Genomic DNA, 18,950 nt, shown 5'->3' with positions numbered 1-18,950 from the left:
TGCCGGAGACATGTTGGTGGAACATTTTTAATACCGGCTGTGCGTGACAAGCAGACTATAGGCGGAAAACTCTGACTTCAATCCTTTAACAGTCATGAGTGATGCATTTATCACTATCAGATGACAGATACTTAGCACCCACGACCCTGAAGTAAACATGTACAGAAAGGAATAAATATTTACGAAGGCATAAATCGGCAAGTTTGATGTATCAAAAAGTCTCCAAATTCCCTGTAAAGTGTTCAGCGTTATCTTGGCTGTGGAAATGTGTGCCAGCTTGGTTTTAGGTAAACACTTGAAAGATATTGCTGCAGTTTGGCTTGAAAAATAGTTTCCTTTGAAGTGTGGAATACATGATTTTTAGTGAATGGGATACAGTCATGTGTATGATTTCTAAAAGTGTATGATTGTTTTGGATTTGCTTCAAAGGGGGGAAAATCAATCTAAATAGAAAATACATGGTCATAATAAGTACAGACAATTTAAAAAAAAAAAAGTAAAATAAAGACTAATGTCATTTTCGGACGAGTTCTCGCATCAAAGTGATTTACGTTTTTAGAGGCCCCTCATTTGCAGACTATCTCCTCAAGAATCCACTTCCAAATCTTGGCTTGGCCCTTCGCAGGATAACCCAGTTTACCTATCACTGCAGGGGTTTAACGTTTGGACGCTTCCCGTGAGGAACCAGAGAAAAGTGTTAAGGATGCAGAATTTAGCTCTGCCTGTGGAAGAGATAAGTTAATCCCAAGACAGTAGAGGGGCTGAGAGAATAACGACAGTGTGGTGCAGGAAACGCATCATTACGGCCTCTGCAGCACATGTTTAGAAGGTTTATCAAAGACAGCCAAGTAAAAACCCCCCAAAACAAGGATAGAATATTAAAATTTTACACGGATTTATTTTTTTAATTTATTTTTTTTCCATTTTGCCAATTAAACAGTCCCACACTAGAGTGCAGTTTGTTTGGATGCGACTTATCACAGCTTAAAAGCTGGACTTATTCAAACTCACAAGCACTAAGTGAATGCACAGCAGCTTCTTCGTTCCATTTTTTAATGCAAAGGCTTTTGGTTGGAGAAAGCCCATCAATGGGGGGAAAAATGGACGAAGAGGAGGGTGACACATTTGTCCTCTTTGCTTTTGTTATCTCGCTCTCTTCCTTCTGCATGCTCGCTGAACAGGGAAAGGCAGTGATGTCAGGCTAGTCCATACTGTATCATTCTGTCATATCTGGGTGCTATATATGCGCTGGACCATAGTTTGATTCCTCACATGTCACAGCCAGGAAGATATTTTTCTAGTGGTTCAAATTAAAAAGAAACTGCAAATTGAAACCTGGATTGTTCCTGCTACAGACAGTATATATTCCAAAGAGCTGTTTCTCAGCCTCTGTGAAATAGAGAAGCGTGCAACCCTCAGCAGGCCTCTCACATTAAATACAAAGGTCCTAGTTACTGAGGAAGGATGAAAAATTGAGTCGAGCAGGTAAAAGATGTGTGAGACGGGCTCATTTCCACTCATGATGACAGTCATTCTTCAGAGCTACATCGTGTCTGGCTGAATACTTACCGGGTCTCTTCGGATCATCTCAGCCTCTAAGCCTAATTTGCTAATGACAAGAAAAGCTGAGAAGCAATAAATGTCATTGCTCCACCGCAATTTATCATTGTCTACAATTATGCGCCTTAATACACTGTATTAAATAAGAGGAGGAAACATTGTATATGAAAACTACTTTGTTTGAGATGTTAAAGAGGTGGTAACAAAGAGTCATTTGGTTAAATACAGATCCCCGCATCCGTTTGTGAAGCCGCAGTAAATTTCACATTTCACTCATTAATTTTACATTTTCACCCCAACGAGCATGACACACGGGTTTTGCAGCCTGTTTAACAACCAATCATCAGTTGCTTGAAGTTTTAACAGATGTAGGAAATATGAGCCCTTCGTGCATGACTCATCCTTCCCACAAAGATATTTCTGAACTAATCTACTCTTCCAGAGCATGAGTCACGTGTGCACGTCTTGTGTTTTGTCATCTGTTTGTTTTGCTCTTTGTTTTGGTTTTTTTTGCATTGGCTTCTTTTCACTGGGGTGAAAGACTAGAATTAACCTGCTGCACCAGCCACATACAGTAATTGATTTGTGCTGTTTAATTTTCCTCTAAGTTTCCTCGTGTTGAGCCTGTTCCCCACGGAGAGGTGGGTTTTTGCTCCCCATTGTTCGTGTATTCATTTAGCGAACGTCATCATCTTAGTGCCTCCATCTCCAACTCCCCCTGGCTGCCGCTCCTAGCCTCCGTTCTTCACACATCAGGCACAGGCAGTCACAGCTGTGTTTGCAGGTATGCTTGCATCCTCTCCATAGCCCCGCCTCAGTGCTCCATGCACTCACAAACATGACACTGAGCACAGAGCGGATGATTGATGAGCTAACAACCAGGCTTTGAGCTAGAAAATAGCATTATTTTACTGGATGAATGTGATACTGTGGTTTTTTTTTTTCCTTTGGCTTTTTTTTGCATTGTTATTACTTTTTTAAATATGTTTTATTACCGGTAGGTGACAATATGCAAATCTAATTGAGAAAGTTATGACATCGGGCCAACACTCTGCGTGAACAGACAATAAAAAAACAAGTGTTTATACATTTCTTAGGCAGCATGGTTTCTACCATTGCAGCAACACACAACAACACATGTTAATTAATGTTAACCAAAGTCACCAGTGCTTTATGCTCTATTTACTGTAGTTCGTCTCTACTAGTAGTGTTCAGGCACAGAGCACCCGAGGACAGTAAAACAAACTAATCCAAAAATTGTTCACCTTTGTTGGTCCGTGATTAAAAAAAATGACAGAAAGCATAAGAAAAGGCGTAACTTTTCCAAGTAACTCAGTCATTTGGCTGTAGATCCGTCATCGCAAACACCCTGCTGAGTGTTGTGGAATATTTAGCAGCACGTGAATAATTGCAGATGGAGGCACGTTACTGTAGTTTGTAGAGGTTTGAAGATGCGTATTTTTAAAACTCATGCTTCTGCCCTAACACAATGCTGCTGAATGCCATTGCATTTACAATACAGCACACTAGAGGTAAGTGAGAAAGGTGAAAACATTTTCCCATCTTTGATAAACTGACTGATTTACACTGGAATTACACATAAAAACCAATTATATCTAACTTTGTTTTTTTTACTTATCAAGTGCTCTTCTCCCAGTATCAATTTCCAGTAACTCCACTTAAGCATGTACTCGGTGCTGACAGCAAGCTTTGCTTTGTGTCCCTTCTGCATGCTGTCAAAGTAAAACCTCAGATAAACAGACCATGCTAATTTCTCATGTTTCCTTTGAACTTTGTGGTTACTCTTTCTATCACGGTGTTGTTCCCCTCGTCTTCCCTTACTGCTCTCACTGTCTGCAACCATGGCAACAGCCAAAGACTTCCCAGGGCCTACAACAGGTAAATATCCCAGTAGATGATCATTGCTAGCCAGATTTACGGTGTGTGATGCTGGATCTGGATCTGGGTCAGGACACATTATGGCCTTCACCCAGCATGAGGCAAACCATCACCATGCATGGATGCTCACTCTGCTGACGCCAGACGCCTTCTTTCTAGTCACGTCACAGGCTGCATAAGTTATGACACAATATGTTTTTGGTTTGGTTGGTCTTTGCACAAAGAAATAGATGGCTTTATCACAGTGGAACCGCGCTTTGCCAGTGTGCAAATATTTGCTTTCAGATTATGTGATTACTACAGAAAACAAAGGGAATGTCCCAAATTCTGTGTGGGATCTCCATCTTTCACATTTCTGACTACATAGTTTTTGAAATATCTTTCTGTCTACTACATATTTTTCAAGTTTATTAGGGTTTTATGGTATGAATTTGTAATATATCGTGTGTGAATACATACACTATATTTTTAAGTTTTTTTTAAACGGTTGACAGTACTTTGTTTGGTTGGACAAGTATAAATACTTAATGGTCAATTACTCAATCGTTGAGTGAAAGCTTAAGTGGCAAGTTGTGTTTAGATGACAAGCTGAGCTGCAGTGCAGTAAGAGCAGTTCAGCTTTTATCATTGTTCTGAGAACCAGCGGAATGTGGTATGAAAATTGCTTATGCTCCTTGTTGACAGCAGATTCACCTGTAGAGATCATGCAACCAAATTGAGTTAATTCAAATGTTGTACCAACAGTTATTGTTTCAACGTCCAAAGTGCCTGCCTGTGAGTCCCCGCTAAAACGATTCTGCATGGAGTTCAATAAACTGCATGTTTGGCAATGTCATCTCTCCCTTTTTTTTTTTTTTTTTTTTTTTTTTTTTATGTCCAAAAATGAGGGTTGCATTCTGTTAACATAGGAGTGTAACAAGGTTTGCAGGAACATCCCCGCCGTCATTTCCCAGGGTCACTTTGCAAAACTGAGCGCAAACCATAGCCATTCATCAGCTTGAGATAATGAGAGCACACAAGGTGCACGGTGAAGACGCAGGCACTTACAGTTTATTACAGGAAAGACATAAAGGCATGTTCCTTTCTGGGAAACCTTCAGTTCGCTCTCTGCCCGGAGGACGCCTCATGTTAAATAACACTTATTTTTTAAAAAGAACTGATCCTTAGCAGCTGAATGTGACAGCAATCAAGGAGAAAACACAAGTGACAGTGTGTGTGTGTGTGTGTGTGTGCGTGTGCGTGTGTGTGTGTGTGTGTAGAGGCTTTGGCAAAACACCTAAAACATTACTCAGAGCTAGAGGTTAGTTTTCCTGCAGCACCAACACTAGCTGTTGCTAATGCAGTGTTTTTAATTTGGGTAGAGATTTGTAGCATTTTCTATGATTACTTCTTTTATACCTCAGCTCAGACGCTTCAAAGCAGCAGTGTCAGGATGTTCTAAATATGGCAGAAGCTCATTTGGGACTGTTGTGCTTTGTTTGCAAATGTTAAAGCTACATCTGGATTTTTTTTCTTTTCAGGATAATTGCAGGAGCAAAATGTGGTTCTTGCAGTTTAAGGTCCATACAGCTGCACGCAACTGCAGTGAAACATCCTGCAGGTGATAATATCTCTTTACTTTTTCCTCCATGTCTCTCTCTCTCTCACTTTCCTGTTTCAGATCCTAATGCTTTAGGACCACACGGACCTGACCACGCCTTAATCGGGGGTGTTGTTGCCGTCGTGGTCTTCATCACCTTGTGTTTGATAATTGTTCTTGGGAGATATCTGGCCAGACATAAAGGTAAAAGAGGTCACTCGGGCTCCGTTGGAAAACGGCGTTCTTGCGCGGGGTAAAGGTGTTTTATCTACGTGGATAATTTGTTGTGGCTCTTTGTCTCCAGGGACGTATTTAACGCACGAGGCCAAAGGAGCAGAAGATGCCCCCGACGCAGACACAGCCATCATCAACGCTGAGGGAAACCATGTGCATGCAGAAGAAAAGAAAGAGTACTTCATTTAGACTTCTGTTGCTCTTTTCCTTTGTTTCATGACAAGTTTTGACAGCAGACGTGCAATTTTGAGCTGTCTCAGTGTCGTCACATGATCTGTTTTACTTTACCTGTTATTCTGTTGACTCATCCAGAAAGCATAGGCTTGGATATGCTTGTTTTCAAAGCATTTGCTGACAATATACTGTAGGCTTCTCTTTTTGTGATCAGTGTTACCCCATATCCCACCGGATTACTTTGGTTTCAGTTTTACAGGGCCTAAATGCTGTGCATTTTTATTTTCTCGCTTGCATTAACATTTTTCTTTACTTTCTCTTACATCATCTTGTATACAACCTTTTTGCGCACTTTTTAAATTCAGAAGCAACGAGAAACGCGCTTCTCTTCAAACGTAGAGTTAAAAACAGAAAATGTTAAATACAAGGGTTTCTCAATTGCTAACGTCATGAGAATCTTTTTATGGTTCAAACAGTGTTGGATGTTGTCTGGAGCTTACCCCATCACAGCCATGCTGCACATGTTCACAAAACAGACCAAACACTTTGACAAGACAAAACAAAAACGTAGAAGCACAATCTATGTGATTGTCTCTAGATGTAATCAACTCCCTTTTAGCACTGTCTGTATGTTCCTGCGTTGGTTTACGTTCACGTTTTCGCTCATGCTGTTGATTTGTACCGACAGAAAAACAAGTTAGAAAATTAAAGCACAAAGTCTGAGGACTAACACAGAGGGAAAACACATCCACTGTTTCTTGTCTCAGGATTCAATATGAGTCTAGATGGAGAGATGGTGTCAGACATGTGATGAAGATTTCAGTGCACTTGCAGTTATCATCGTAGATGGGGGACTTACATTTTGGTTGTTTATTTTACGTATTCAAACTGAATGAGTGGAACCTTGTGGGGGTTCATGATTTATGTTGAATTTTATTGAACAACTATGCTCAATGTGTGGATATTGCTGTTAAATACTTTGCTAATGTGAATATTGGTGAACAATATTGTTAAATCTTTGGATCCCTGACACATGACAGTTTGTATATTAGCATATACAGTATTTAAATATTCCACATGTTCTGAATTTCTTCCATATATGTAACAAGAGTTTGTTTTTGGTTTTGCCAGGAGACGTGTAAATAACGTGTAAGTATTCAATTTTAGGAAAAGGAAAAACACTGGATATAGCTTTTAATTTCACATTGGTTTTCATCTCTTTGATGATTGATTTTACACTTTTGAAGATTTCTTTACACAGGGATTCTCATAAATTGCTTAAAATGTAAAAAAAAAAAATATGTATTTATTATTATGATTGACATTTATTATATAATACTATATTGATTGATATTATTGCTGTTATTACTAAAGTAGTTGTCTGACATTAACTTTTCCATTTATTATTTCTGTACCTTATCATAAAAAAAAACCAATACAATGATCACCGTTATGGCCTTTGAGTTTGCTGCAAACAGTACTAATGACATGTTGAGGCATTGGTGAATCAGACATCCCCTCACTGTATATAGTCACTGTATCAAAGACATTGAACCACATTCCCAATGCTCATACATGTTATTTTGTTAGTTGAGTATGATGCTATAAATAACTCATTTTGTACAAAGTTTTAATCGCTGTAATTTGCTTTTTATGGGGGATGTGTAAGGTTTGCTTTTTTCTCAGTATTGAATATTCATTTTTCAACTATGCCACTGTAAAAAAAACAAAACAAAACAAAAAAGAATGAAAAAAGACAAAGTGCAGATTAAATTTGAACAACTTGAAACCTGCGATTGTTTTGTGATTAGGTTTGTAGCCTTTAATGCTTTGTACTTGTGAATTACAGCACTATTAAACACAGTCACAACAGCAGTCCACATATGTACACTTATATAACGGGGAGCCTATGTTGATGGACAGCACAGTGACCATAGCTGTACTGCAATTGTTATTCCCTGCAACTGTTGAGTATTACCCAGCCTTTAGTATTAATAATATATGCAAAGTGTCTAACTTGTAGAAGGATTAAAAAACCATGAAGCTCCTCCGGAAGATTGCCCGAGGCTCTTTGCTCCGCTCATGATTTGTGCATTAATACAGGGTGACAAAAGGAAGACTCAAGTCTCCCCATATTCCTCTCCTGTCTCACTGCAGCGGAGTTCGATATGCTTGAAGTGGCTTCACAAAACTACCCGCACATGTCAACACAGCAGGCTGCTGTTGCCCTTGTTTGAACAAAGCAAACAGTGTGCTGGGTGGGGAAGACTGCAGGCAAACCGCTTTGCAATTTGACATTATGGTCAGGGATGTGGAGATGCAGCTGACTGCTCTAATTGGAAGTGAAGTGATAACACTTAAGATCAAACGTTATTGATCCCTGTGGGCAAATCAAATGATTGAAATAGAAAACAGGAAAACCATCTAACAGGAAAAACAAACAAATGTGATACTTTTATGATGGAGAGGGAATGCATTAAGCAATAAATGTGGAGAAATACAGAAAACAATAAATGAGTACAAAAATAAATGTCATTAAAAGATCTGCAGATGTTGCCTGAAAAAACAGGGAGGAGGAAGGAATCACTGGATAATAGTTTGGTACAAGAATAGCCCTCGTGTCTTCTTAATGCAAATGGGAATGACGGCAGGATAAACATGTGCTACAGATCACTATTAGTAGGCATAAAAAAAAATAATAAAAATGATTTGTAATGTCTATGAGGGGCATATGACAAAAATCCAAACAACAGTAATTCAAGCACTTTGTGTGCAAAAATATGCATTTTATTCACATTATCTAATGTAAACGAGACCAAATACTTGCTATACTGTTCCAAACATTTGATTAAAGCAAAAGGTAATTTTACTCTCCTGCTGCTACATATACAGTAAACCCTGCCAATTTAGAAAAATAAAAGAAAGCACGTTTCTATGGTCCATTATCAGTGCTTCAGTCACACAGATGAACTTTGTGGAAATTCGAGGATGGATATAATGGCCCTCTGCAGATTACTGAGCACATATTAACTATGTCGACATCCTTAAAGGCAGATCTTGTTCCGGGACACGGGGCCCGAGTCATTATGATCCTCCATTCTTCAGCTCCCATTGACCTTGAGCATAATGTTGCTTCCCAGCTAATGTTGCCATTATCAACACACTGTCCAGCCAACCATCTGCCCGCTCCACACAACTCCTTGCTCCCCCTCTCCTCTCACTGAGAAGGGTCCCAGTCCTCACTTCATAATCATTACCAGCAAAAGCCCAGCCAGTTCAAATAAACATCAGCACCCGCTATCACACTCCTTCGCGTTATTAAAAGCTCAGTGCTTCGTTAAGCTATTTAAATTGAGATAGACTGTCTTGAATAATGCCTGGCAGAAAATAATGCTAAGTATCCATCATAATTTAGTAACTGCATATCAGGAGGGGAAACATTTGTGCGCAGTCGTAAATAGTGAATTGGAAAATAGATTTTGCTCTTTACCCTTGAAACGAGAGAACCATACCCTGGGCAATCTAACAATCGCAGCATGACCTCTGAGGAGGCCTTGTAAGTCTTACTAACTGAGGAAACCGATCCCCACTGCACCCTGCAGGCAGGGTCTATATCAGTCCTTCAGCTCCCAGTAAGCTCATATCATAGCAGAACAGAAGTCTGTAACAAAATCCTTTAGGGACAAATTGATATCTTTAAAAAAAAAAACATTATTCCAATTAGACATTTAGTCTAGAGACTCATTCTGATTTTGCAGTGTTGAACATTAATTCTTGAGGTAATAGTCTGTGCATTAATGGTTCTTGGTGAGTATTCACCATAGTTCTAGTTTAAACAAGCGTTACACTGTTAGTGGTAGAAAAGCGGAGTTGTTGGGGTTTTTTTGTGTGTAACTTCCACCGTAGTTGCCAACAACGTCGTCCTTTCCGCCGCACAGTTCTGCTGCAGATTAGTGACATCTGGAGGAGCCGTACCAAAACGAAGCATGCAAAGCCCTCCAACCCTGACACAAATAGTGCTCTGTTTCTTTTGAATTAACAGCGCAATGTTTTACGCAGAAATAACAGTAATTCCACTTGTTGTTACTATCCAACCATGTAAATTGCTCTGTGGAATTCACTGGGTGGTTCGCTGAGGAAGTAAAAGGATCAAAGGATTTTCAAAGGGTGAGTGGGATTGCAAAGCAAATGCAGTATGCTTAACAGAAGTGAACAAGAAATATTTGTCCTCTTGATCATGTTTTTAATTGCAGATTAAATAGGTATTAGTGACAGTATGTAGTAACCCAGTGATTGAGAAGCCGACTGCACTGTACGTACTGACAACAATTATTGCAACATTCATTAATATTTTCCAGATTTTTTCCTTGAATTTTTCCTCAAGTCATTCAAGCCCACGTGAGCTGATTCTACTCGACCTCATCAGTGTTGGGCAACTTTAATCACTTCCTTCTCCGCCTCCTTCCAATATGCAGCGATAAGAAAAAAATTGTTCAAACCTTAGTTTTCACAATGAGGAACCCAGTTGTTGAAAGCTTTTTCTAAATGTTCCTATTTAGCAAAGGTAAATGCCCCACTGCTGTCCATAAAAGGGCAGAAGACTGCAGGGCCGTGTGCAGATGCAGAAGCTGCAAAGAGACACACACACACACACACACACACACAAATGCATGGAGAGATATGACTCATTCCATGAAAGCTGTATCTGGACATATCTGAAGTCTGATTTGAAATCTGTGGAGATGATCTGAGCTGAATGAATCTGCTCTCCGCTGCCAGCAGTGGTGAGGACGCACATCTTCTTGTTGTCCACTGGGATTCAGGGTGAATTGAAGTGTTAATGTTGTATTTGTTATTTTTTAAAGCACCAGAATAGTTTGTGAGTTTAAAAAAATTATAAAAATATAAAAGCAGTGTAAAGCCTATAAGAATATAGAACTGTAGAACTAAAGAAGACTCAATATCTAACTGTCAGAGTGCTGTGTGCTCTTCAGTGTGCGCAGATTTCGTTGTTACCTAGGAGCAAATACCAGCTAAGAAAACATTAGTGCATTTCAGAATCTTCGTACAAAAACTGCGTGAGTGCGTTTTAAGAAGAAAACGCTTCCTAAGAAGGGCTGGTGAAAGAGGCACAATATTCTCAGCTGGAAAATATTTGTTCAACTCCGATTTCTTTAGTCCTACTGAGTCATCTTTATATTGCCTTTCAGGGACGACAAATACATTGGAAGAGTTTACTTTTACTAATTATTGTTCTGCAAAGCCAAAGATGGTTCAAAGAGTAGACAGTAGGAGATGAAATTCACACATTTTCAATATCCTCCCCATTCATTTACAGACGTTTGTGTTGGGAGTCTGTTATCATTGCCCTTAGGAGCCCAAGGTTGCATTGTTTGTGTAAATGGCTTTGTCTTTGAGTGACGGCTCATTCTAATGGAGGATCGAGCAGAATAATAACGGCATGTTTACAACATTGCTGCTGCCTTGGAAAAAGTCTGAAGGTAGACGCATTCTCGAGCGTTGCAGGTGCACTCAGCTACAGTAGATTAGCCAAATGTATTCCTACCGTTACATGTGTTCAAACAGCAACTTTTCGTGTAAGGCTACACAACTTCTGCAGCTTTACATGACGTGTATCTGCCACATTCACGCCTCATCTGTATCTCCGCTGATACAGAGGGCCGTAGGATATTATCTTGAGATGTGTTTTGCCTAATCATATTTGATGAGATTAAACAGATCACTCACACTTGCACTTGCGACAGGGTCGAGTGGAAGTTAGGAGGAGTCAAATGATCTGGAACAAAGAACATGAGCTTGTGTATCCCTCTGGATGCATCACCATGCCATTAGTCTAGATGAATGTGTACAGTCAGATACAATTCCCTTGTTTGCTGCATGAGGGCTTCCACTTTGTGAGGCAGCGGCTCCGATGTTCAAATCAGGCCACAGTGGATTGATGACTGAAACAAGGCTACCCTCTGTATTTTAAACTCATTCATCCACACTGACTTACATTCTCTGTGCATCTTTAAAGAGTGTGGCCTGGGATTGTCTACCTGCCATTTGATTTATTCTATATTGTATTTTTAGATCTAATTAAAACAAACACTTCTGTATTGTTCGGCGGAATTTTGAACGCTACAGACCCAGGAGAGAACATAAAGGGAAGCCTTGTCTTGAGCAGTCTTTTGGGGAATAAAGCAGGTACCTGTGGCATAAGGTATGCAATAAATATTGTGCCATCTGTTTGGATTTGAGCAGTTGAGATTCTTCCAAGGAACTCACCAGAGACTTAATTAAAGTTGGAATATTAGCGAACAGGAGACTGATGTTCCTCCAGTAAAATGGTGACTATAGAAAATCTTAGCTGCAGTTTGATAAGAGAGAGAGCATTTTCTTTAGGGTGAAAACACACTGCTGTGCTTTATTAAAGTGTTTATCCTCAGAGATTATCATTGCATTTCAGTCTATTAAGGTTCTTTTTTTTAAATGCTACTTTCCATTTATCCAGGGACTGCCATTTCCAGCTCATGTGCACATGTGATGGAAATAGCGGAAATGATGCACGATCACACAAGAGTTATGTTGAAGAGACGTGTTGGTGGCTTAATGGATAATTAACCGGTTAATGAGTGGATGACATGTTACCATTTTTGCGAAAGATGATGTGTGCAGGCTGTACAGGCTGCTGCTGAATAAACGCCTACAGTAAATAAAATCTTGGTGCAGTGCTGAAGGGCTGGTTTAGTTGGACTTGTAGTTGCCAAGTCGTCGGTTTTTTATGTGTATGGCTCATGAAAACTGTAGTTCAAACATTCCTAACTGCTGCCAGAAACCTGTGTTTGTTGATACTCGGAGCAGATTTATTCGGATTAAAGCCTTTGTGATTGCATCACTGATATTTCAGTGGACGATTGTGATGTTCACAGTGAAAACCAACATCTCAATGACGTCCTACAGTAGTTTTAGGGAGAGGACGACAGTAACCTGCAGTGAAGACGTTGAAAGAACAAAACAATTAGAACCATTTTAACACGTCCTCGTTCAAATAGCAGACAAACTGAATTTAAATATGTAAACCTTGTTTTGGAAATGGTCTGACAAACAGGATGGCAGCTGTCTGGGTGTGGGTGGAGATCAGGTGTTCGCATCAACATCATTATCATCAAGGTCCTCTCTTGCTTCTCTGGATGATTTCTTTTTTACAGTATGTACTGTACAGTATGCTTGTAATTCCATCAGGTTTAAAGTCGCTTGGTTTCAAATAGCAACAATAACACAACATATGCTTTGACTCAACGCATGGCTGCCTGTGGCTTACACTGTACTTTTATCCTTAATATAGAAATACATATGTTGCATATGCATTATTTTATTTATATTACATGACCTTTTCTGTGTGTGTTGGAATTAAAGCTACACATGAAGCAATAAGGTGGGAAAGACGCACCGTACACTGCATATTTCTCAGAGAAAGAAAAATGTGATGTAATTCTACACAAGAGTAGTTTCAAGCAGCAGCATTTAACTAATTACAATTCGGAGGCCTATTGTTCTCAATTTTACCACAAACTGTGATTTAGGATTAGCAGGTTATTGTGTGTGTGTGTGTGTGTGTGTGTTAAAGCAGACACAAATTATACCTGAGAATTAATCAAACACACAAAACAAAGCAAACACATAATAAGCATGTAACAAAGATTTCCCTTGATTTATATGGTTGTAGCTGCTAAAGAGTGCATTACTATAAAAGTGGAAGAACCAGTGGAATCGCTAAATGTGTCCAGAGCAGCTTATCTGTCGTCTTTATGATGCCGAATGTGTGTGATGGTGAGCCTCAGGGATTACTCCAGACAGACAGCTCAGTAAGACAACTGATTAAATAGTTGTGAGAAGAGAGAAAATGTTTAATTCAGCCATATTTAGTATTCATGGGATGGACAGCCATACAAGAGTTCACCTTGAGGGGTCATCAGGAGAGAGGGTCTGGAATCCCAAAGAGCTGCCAGGCTAAGTTTCCACATAGTACTTGGAAACACAACTGATTGTGTTTTAATTGCTTTGATTATTGAGTTTACTTTTGCTGAATTGAAAATGGTAATGCAACACACAGTGAATTAACTGACTGATATGCTGGGAAAGGGAGTTCTGCTGTGCTGTTCTTGTGACACGGTGATAGAATTAGCAGCAAAATCAATGTCGAACTCCAAGCATTGCATGTAAATTCATTCATTCCGTATACATTCAATCTACCTTATTAATACATTATAGTCAACTTGTGTGTGGTCCGTAGGAGTTTTGGGTTTCTTACAAAGATATGGCTGTGGACATGACTGACTCTGTATTTTATCATAACCACAATTAAGTTATAAATATTGTTCACTTTCGTTAAAAAAAACACTGTGGGATAAAGTGGTGTGCATCATTTTCAAGAGTGTGAAGATTTCTAAACATTTGGAAACTCTTCATACTCCCAAAACCTTCAGTTCACTGTTTACAACTGCAAGTAATTCAAAACTATACTATTTATATTAGCTTGGCTCTATGAACGTTTGCCAGCTTTTCATAATGAAATCCTTGTGTTGAAATACCTCACCATGACATTCAAAACTAATTCAATTATATGCATCACCAGTTCAATAGACCTACAGTATTAGGTTATTGTCTGAAATTATGAAAAAAAAAATACTAGTAAATCATGTGTGAATGAAGTTAAATGTAAAAATAATTTTCACAAAGAGTTGCCAAAATGGGTTTGAAGAATAGGGGATAACAGTGATTTCTGCTGTCGTCTGCCAAATACTGGGAATCTTCAAATATACAGTGCATCCGGATTCACAGCGCTCAACTTTTTGCACATTTTGTTATGTTGCAGCCTTATTCCAAAATGCATCAAATTTGTTATTCTCCTCAAAATTCTACAAACAACATCCTGGGATGGGAAAGACGTTTGTTTGAACTCTTTGCAAATGTATTAAACATAAAAAACAATAATAAATCCCATGTACATAAGTATTCATGGCATTTGCCATGACATTCAAAATTGAGCTCTGGTGCATCTTGTTTCCACTGATCAACCTTCAGACGTTTCTACAAGTTGATTGGAGTCCACCTGTGGGAAATTCAGTTGATTGGACATGATTTGGAAACGCAAACACTTGTCACCTGTCAGCATTGAAGGTCCCAGTGAGCACAGTGGCCTCCACCATCTGTAAATGGAAGAAGTTTGGAACCACGTGAACTCTTCCTAGAGCAGGCTGGCCGGCCAAACTGAGCGATCGAGAGAGACGGGGCCTTAGTCGGGGAGGTGACCAAGAACCCGAAGGTCACGCTGAAAGAGCTCCAGCATTTCTCTGTGGAGAGAGGACAACCTTCCAGAAGAACAACCGTCTCTGCAGCACTCCACCAATCAGGCCTGTATGGAAGAATGGGCAGATGGAAACCATGGCAGCCCGCTTGAACGACTCTCAGACCATGAGAAACCAAATTCTCTGGTCTGAAGGAACAAAGATTGAACTCTTTGGCCTGAATGACAAGTAAGATGTCTGGAGGAAAAAAGTAAAAAAGCCCTAAAATACGTGTGCCGAGCGCGTAGCATCACACTCAAAAAGACTTGAGGCTGTAATTGGTGTTAAAGATGCTTCAACAAAGTATTAAGCAAAGACACTGAATACTTATATACATGTGTTTTGTTTTGCTGTTGTTTTGTTTTTTGATGCACTTGCAAAGCTTCTTTCACATTGTCATTATGAGCTACTGTTTGTAGAATTCTGAGGAAAAAGATGAATTGGATCCATTTTGAAATAAGGCTGTAACTTAACAAAATGTGGAAAAAGTTAAGTGAACACTTTCTGGATGCACTGTATTCCTGAGGAGATGACACGGTGTAGGACCAAAGGGCCAAACCACAGAAAATGTTCCGAACAGCACAATGGAAACTTTGAAGTCCAACCTATACTGAAGGTTAGTCGTATGCAGACTGCATCTATAGCTGCCTCAAGGCAGAAAAAAGAACTGAGGTTATTCTTTACCCCAGAGGAAGAAAATTTTCCAAACTCTACGGTAGTTTGGATTTATTATTCTGTTATAGGCGGGTTTGTTAAATTGAGGCTGTTTGGGGTTTGATCAGTAGCTCGTTGCATCATGCGCTTCACAATGAGAACCCGGAGATTCGGGGGAGGCAAAAGAGGATCTACAAAAATGCACCATCAGTCGGCAGCAATCTAGCATTTAGTTTCTCAACAGGAAATACTGTGATGTGGGTAAGAGAGGGGAATTGAACAAACACCACTTCGTAGACAAACCAATTGATCATGTTTCCCACCAAATATTAACACACCTGGCAGGGCTTTACCAAGGAAGTTGATGTTTGAACACCTACACTTTAAGTACACATTAAACATTTCCAACCAAACATATAAATTCTGATTTAGTACTGCTTTATAATAAGGGCAAAAATCACAAACTTCAACAAACGAATGGCTCATAATGATTTAATGCACAAATTAATGCAAGATCATGAATTGCTGTTGCAATTCATGATCTTAACAGATGATAAAGTCGAAATGTATTTATGTTATTAGTTTATACTTAAAAATTAATGTATGAATGATAAATTACAATTACATATTGATATGGCAACAAATTGGCTACATTCCCGTTACACAAAATTTCATCTAAGACCCATGGATTCATCATCTCTGCCCATTCTCCACAAATTTGTTAAATTGCACACACTACTGCCTCCCACGACATATCTCTTAAATGTGGCATAAAGACCACTTGATCATGCAGCAATGTGTTAATGTATTTGATGACCGTCAGCTTCATAAAAGCTTCATATTATAATGACAATGGAAACTGCTCTGCTTATAGAGGCTAGTGAATCTTTGTATAACCTAAGTGCATTTAAATAAATGAAGGAACTAATGATGTATTACGTATAAACTAATCCACATAAAGCCACAGGGACTTGGTCAATGGTGAGCAACAGGAATTCGTAAAACAAACGCCCAATTGCCTTGTAACCTTTTGTTCCATATCATGCATGTGAGCACCTTTAATTTGACGTAAACACCACATTAAAACTATATATTGATACAGTACTTTAATAACAAAATATTCTACTCAATCGTTGGAAACTCATTAGGATCTGAGATTACAGAAGCAGTTTGGTACGATAACAAAGAAAATAATCTAAGTCCTAAGAAGTGGTCCACACGCAACCTGTTATGGGGTTATTGACCTGTAAAGACTAGTTGTAGTGTTAATGACCAACACCACATTTGTGGCTGCAGTACAGATCAATAACACTGATCCATTGTCCAAGATCTTTGTATTAGACAATGAAAGTTAAAACTACTAGAAACAGCCATGGTTGCATCTGAAATGTGGGTATCAGCATCAAACTCTGACGGAGGGAGCATTTGGCTATGATTCAAATGTTTTCATGTTCCACTCGGCTATTCATAGTTATACCTGAAGGCACAAATTCATCATGGCTTTAGTTAGAACAGCAGTATTTTTTGGTGATGTCAGTATCATATTGGTGGAAAATCACAAGTGCTGCTCGTCGGTCCGCTTACTCGAAGAATGAAGGAGGAGGACATCAGAACACAGTGTGCAATGTGAGAAAAGAGCATTGAAGGTTTTTCTGTCTTTCTAGTCTGTTCTGTACATCCACTGTTGATAGTTATGGCAGTGAAGGACTAAAGAGACTCACTAGAAAAAATGGAAAAAAGAAAATCAATAAAGCATCTTGAAAGTCATCTGTGCATGGAATGAAAAATTAAAAGTGCGGAGTAAAAACAATTCTGCCTTTATGGAAAGAGCCTTTACAACTGATTTTCAAACGTTGGTAAGTCACACTCCACTGGTCATTGCTATATTAAAGCTATAATGAAAACATGTAAGCCATTGAATTAAATGATGGCAGGTTGTATTTAAATGTAGAAAAGATCTTATATAAACACACATCAACTGCTGTCCAACAAATACACAACAATTATGAGGTTCGGGGCGACTGGGGCGCAGGAAGTCACAGCGGTTGTCCACGAATGCCGCAGTTGTTGGTTCGATCCCCCGCAACGTGTCAATCAAAAAGTCAAAGTGTCCTTGAGCAAGACACTTAACCGCACTGAGTGTCGGCCAGCTGCATAACAGCTCCCCCATCGGTGTGGGTGATTGCAAATGAGTAGCAGTTTAAAGCGCTTTGAGGGCCCATAGGTAGAAAAGTGCTACATACTGTAAGTGCAGACCACCTACCATTTAGGTTGTTTCTGGCAAATGTTGCTGAATTTTACAAATCTTTGTGTTGTCTTTTTTCAGGAATTTCTACAATATACTTTTTTCACAACTCCCCTACTACACTTATTATTCTGTCCATAAATATGGGGAAACCTATGGTGGATGTGTTATAAATTGGGTAGAAGTAAACATGATCAAATGAAGCCAGTTTAAGCTGCATCAATCCCAGCTATTTAGTAGAACGACTGTTTATCCATATCCACATAGAATGCAGTTATGATGAAGGCATCAACTCACTGATTCAGCCTGACTGTAGAAATGCCATCAAAGGAAAGGATAACAGCCCAGGAAATGCAGAATGAGGGGTTGGAGAAAGTTGCTCATCCAGATTTAGGGTATTAAGTCCTGAGGGAAAAGCTGGAGCTGTGAAGCACCTGGGAGCTGAGCCCTCCTCAATAAACAAGCAGACAGAGGACTCCTCTGAGTCTTCAGAGGAGGCAAGTCAGAATGAGTGTAGTGGTCAGAAGGGAAGGAGTTCTGATCCCTGGACAACAGAGGCATGAAACTCAGATCCGGATGAACAAACCACTCTCATCTACCCAGTTAGCACTTTTAAGGTAAATAATTAAAAAAAGCAACCTCATCTCCCAAAAAATGTTACACCAATGAGCCGATGTTTGGACTGTGGGCTTTTTTAAGAGCTTTACACAAACTCCACAATGTTGATAATCCATTGCTCTTGTTAAGCTACAAAACAATCATCCTAAGGCTCTTTAACCTGCACAGTAGACTCATAATTTGCATCAATTATTTTATTTGATCTATATAACCAAATTACTATTGATTATTATTATTATTATTATGACTGATTATGTGAGTTAATACAGTTGTTTTGGGATACTTGTTCTACAATGTATTTTTTTGGAACAGGCCGATCACAGAAAACATCCTATGGCAAAAAAAAATAAAATAAATTACTTTAATTATATTACGCTGCCATCTGCTGGGCAACGTACACTAAGCAAATTTGGAACTAAATTCAATCCAAATGCTGTAACTACTGAAGATTAATTTTTCTTAAACTCATGTGTCCTTGTTATCGCTCTTACCATTGACTTCACCAAGTTATCAGTTAATTCCCAGCTGTATTGTAGATGCAGTATTTCAACTTTCAATTATTAGGCTGAAATCTATTATTGCTCACTGAGTCCAAACTGCTTCGAGAATATTTTTGCATTACGATATCAACACTGAG

The 18,950-nt window shown here is 39.1% G+C and overlaps 1 protein-coding gene across 5 annotated transcripts in view; it reads left to right on the top strand.

The window, feature by feature from the left end:
- Positions 1–7,440, top strand: part of LOC137129227 (cell adhesion molecule 2-like) — a 122,728-nt gene extending 115,288 nt beyond the window's left edge. For 2 of the 5 annotated variants that reach the window (XM_067508169.1, XM_067508168.1), the window contains 3 exons: positions 3,433–3,459; positions 5,120–5,242; positions 5,343–7,440. In XM_067508169.1, the coding sequence (XP_067364270.1) occupies positions 3,433–3,459; positions 5,120–5,242; positions 5,343–5,461 (269 nt within the window). In that variant the 3' untranslated portion in view covers positions 5,462–7,440. The remainder of the gene's footprint in view (positions 1–3,432; positions 3,460–5,119; positions 5,243–5,342) is intronic. The other 3 variants (XM_067508167.1, XM_067508164.1, XM_067508165.1) reach the window with 2 other exon arrangements.
- Positions 7,441–18,950: the final 11,510 nt, after the last annotated feature.

Source organism: Channa argus, chromosome 6 (genome assembly GCF_033026475.1).
Source record: "Channa argus isolate prfri chromosome 6, Channa argus male v1.0, whole genome shotgun sequence".
Taxonomy (NCBI): domain Eukaryota; kingdom Metazoa; phylum Chordata; class Actinopteri; order Anabantiformes; family Channidae; genus Channa; species Channa argus.
Note: the sequence above shows the minus strand (reverse complement) of the source record. Positions and strands in the feature narration are given on the sequence as shown.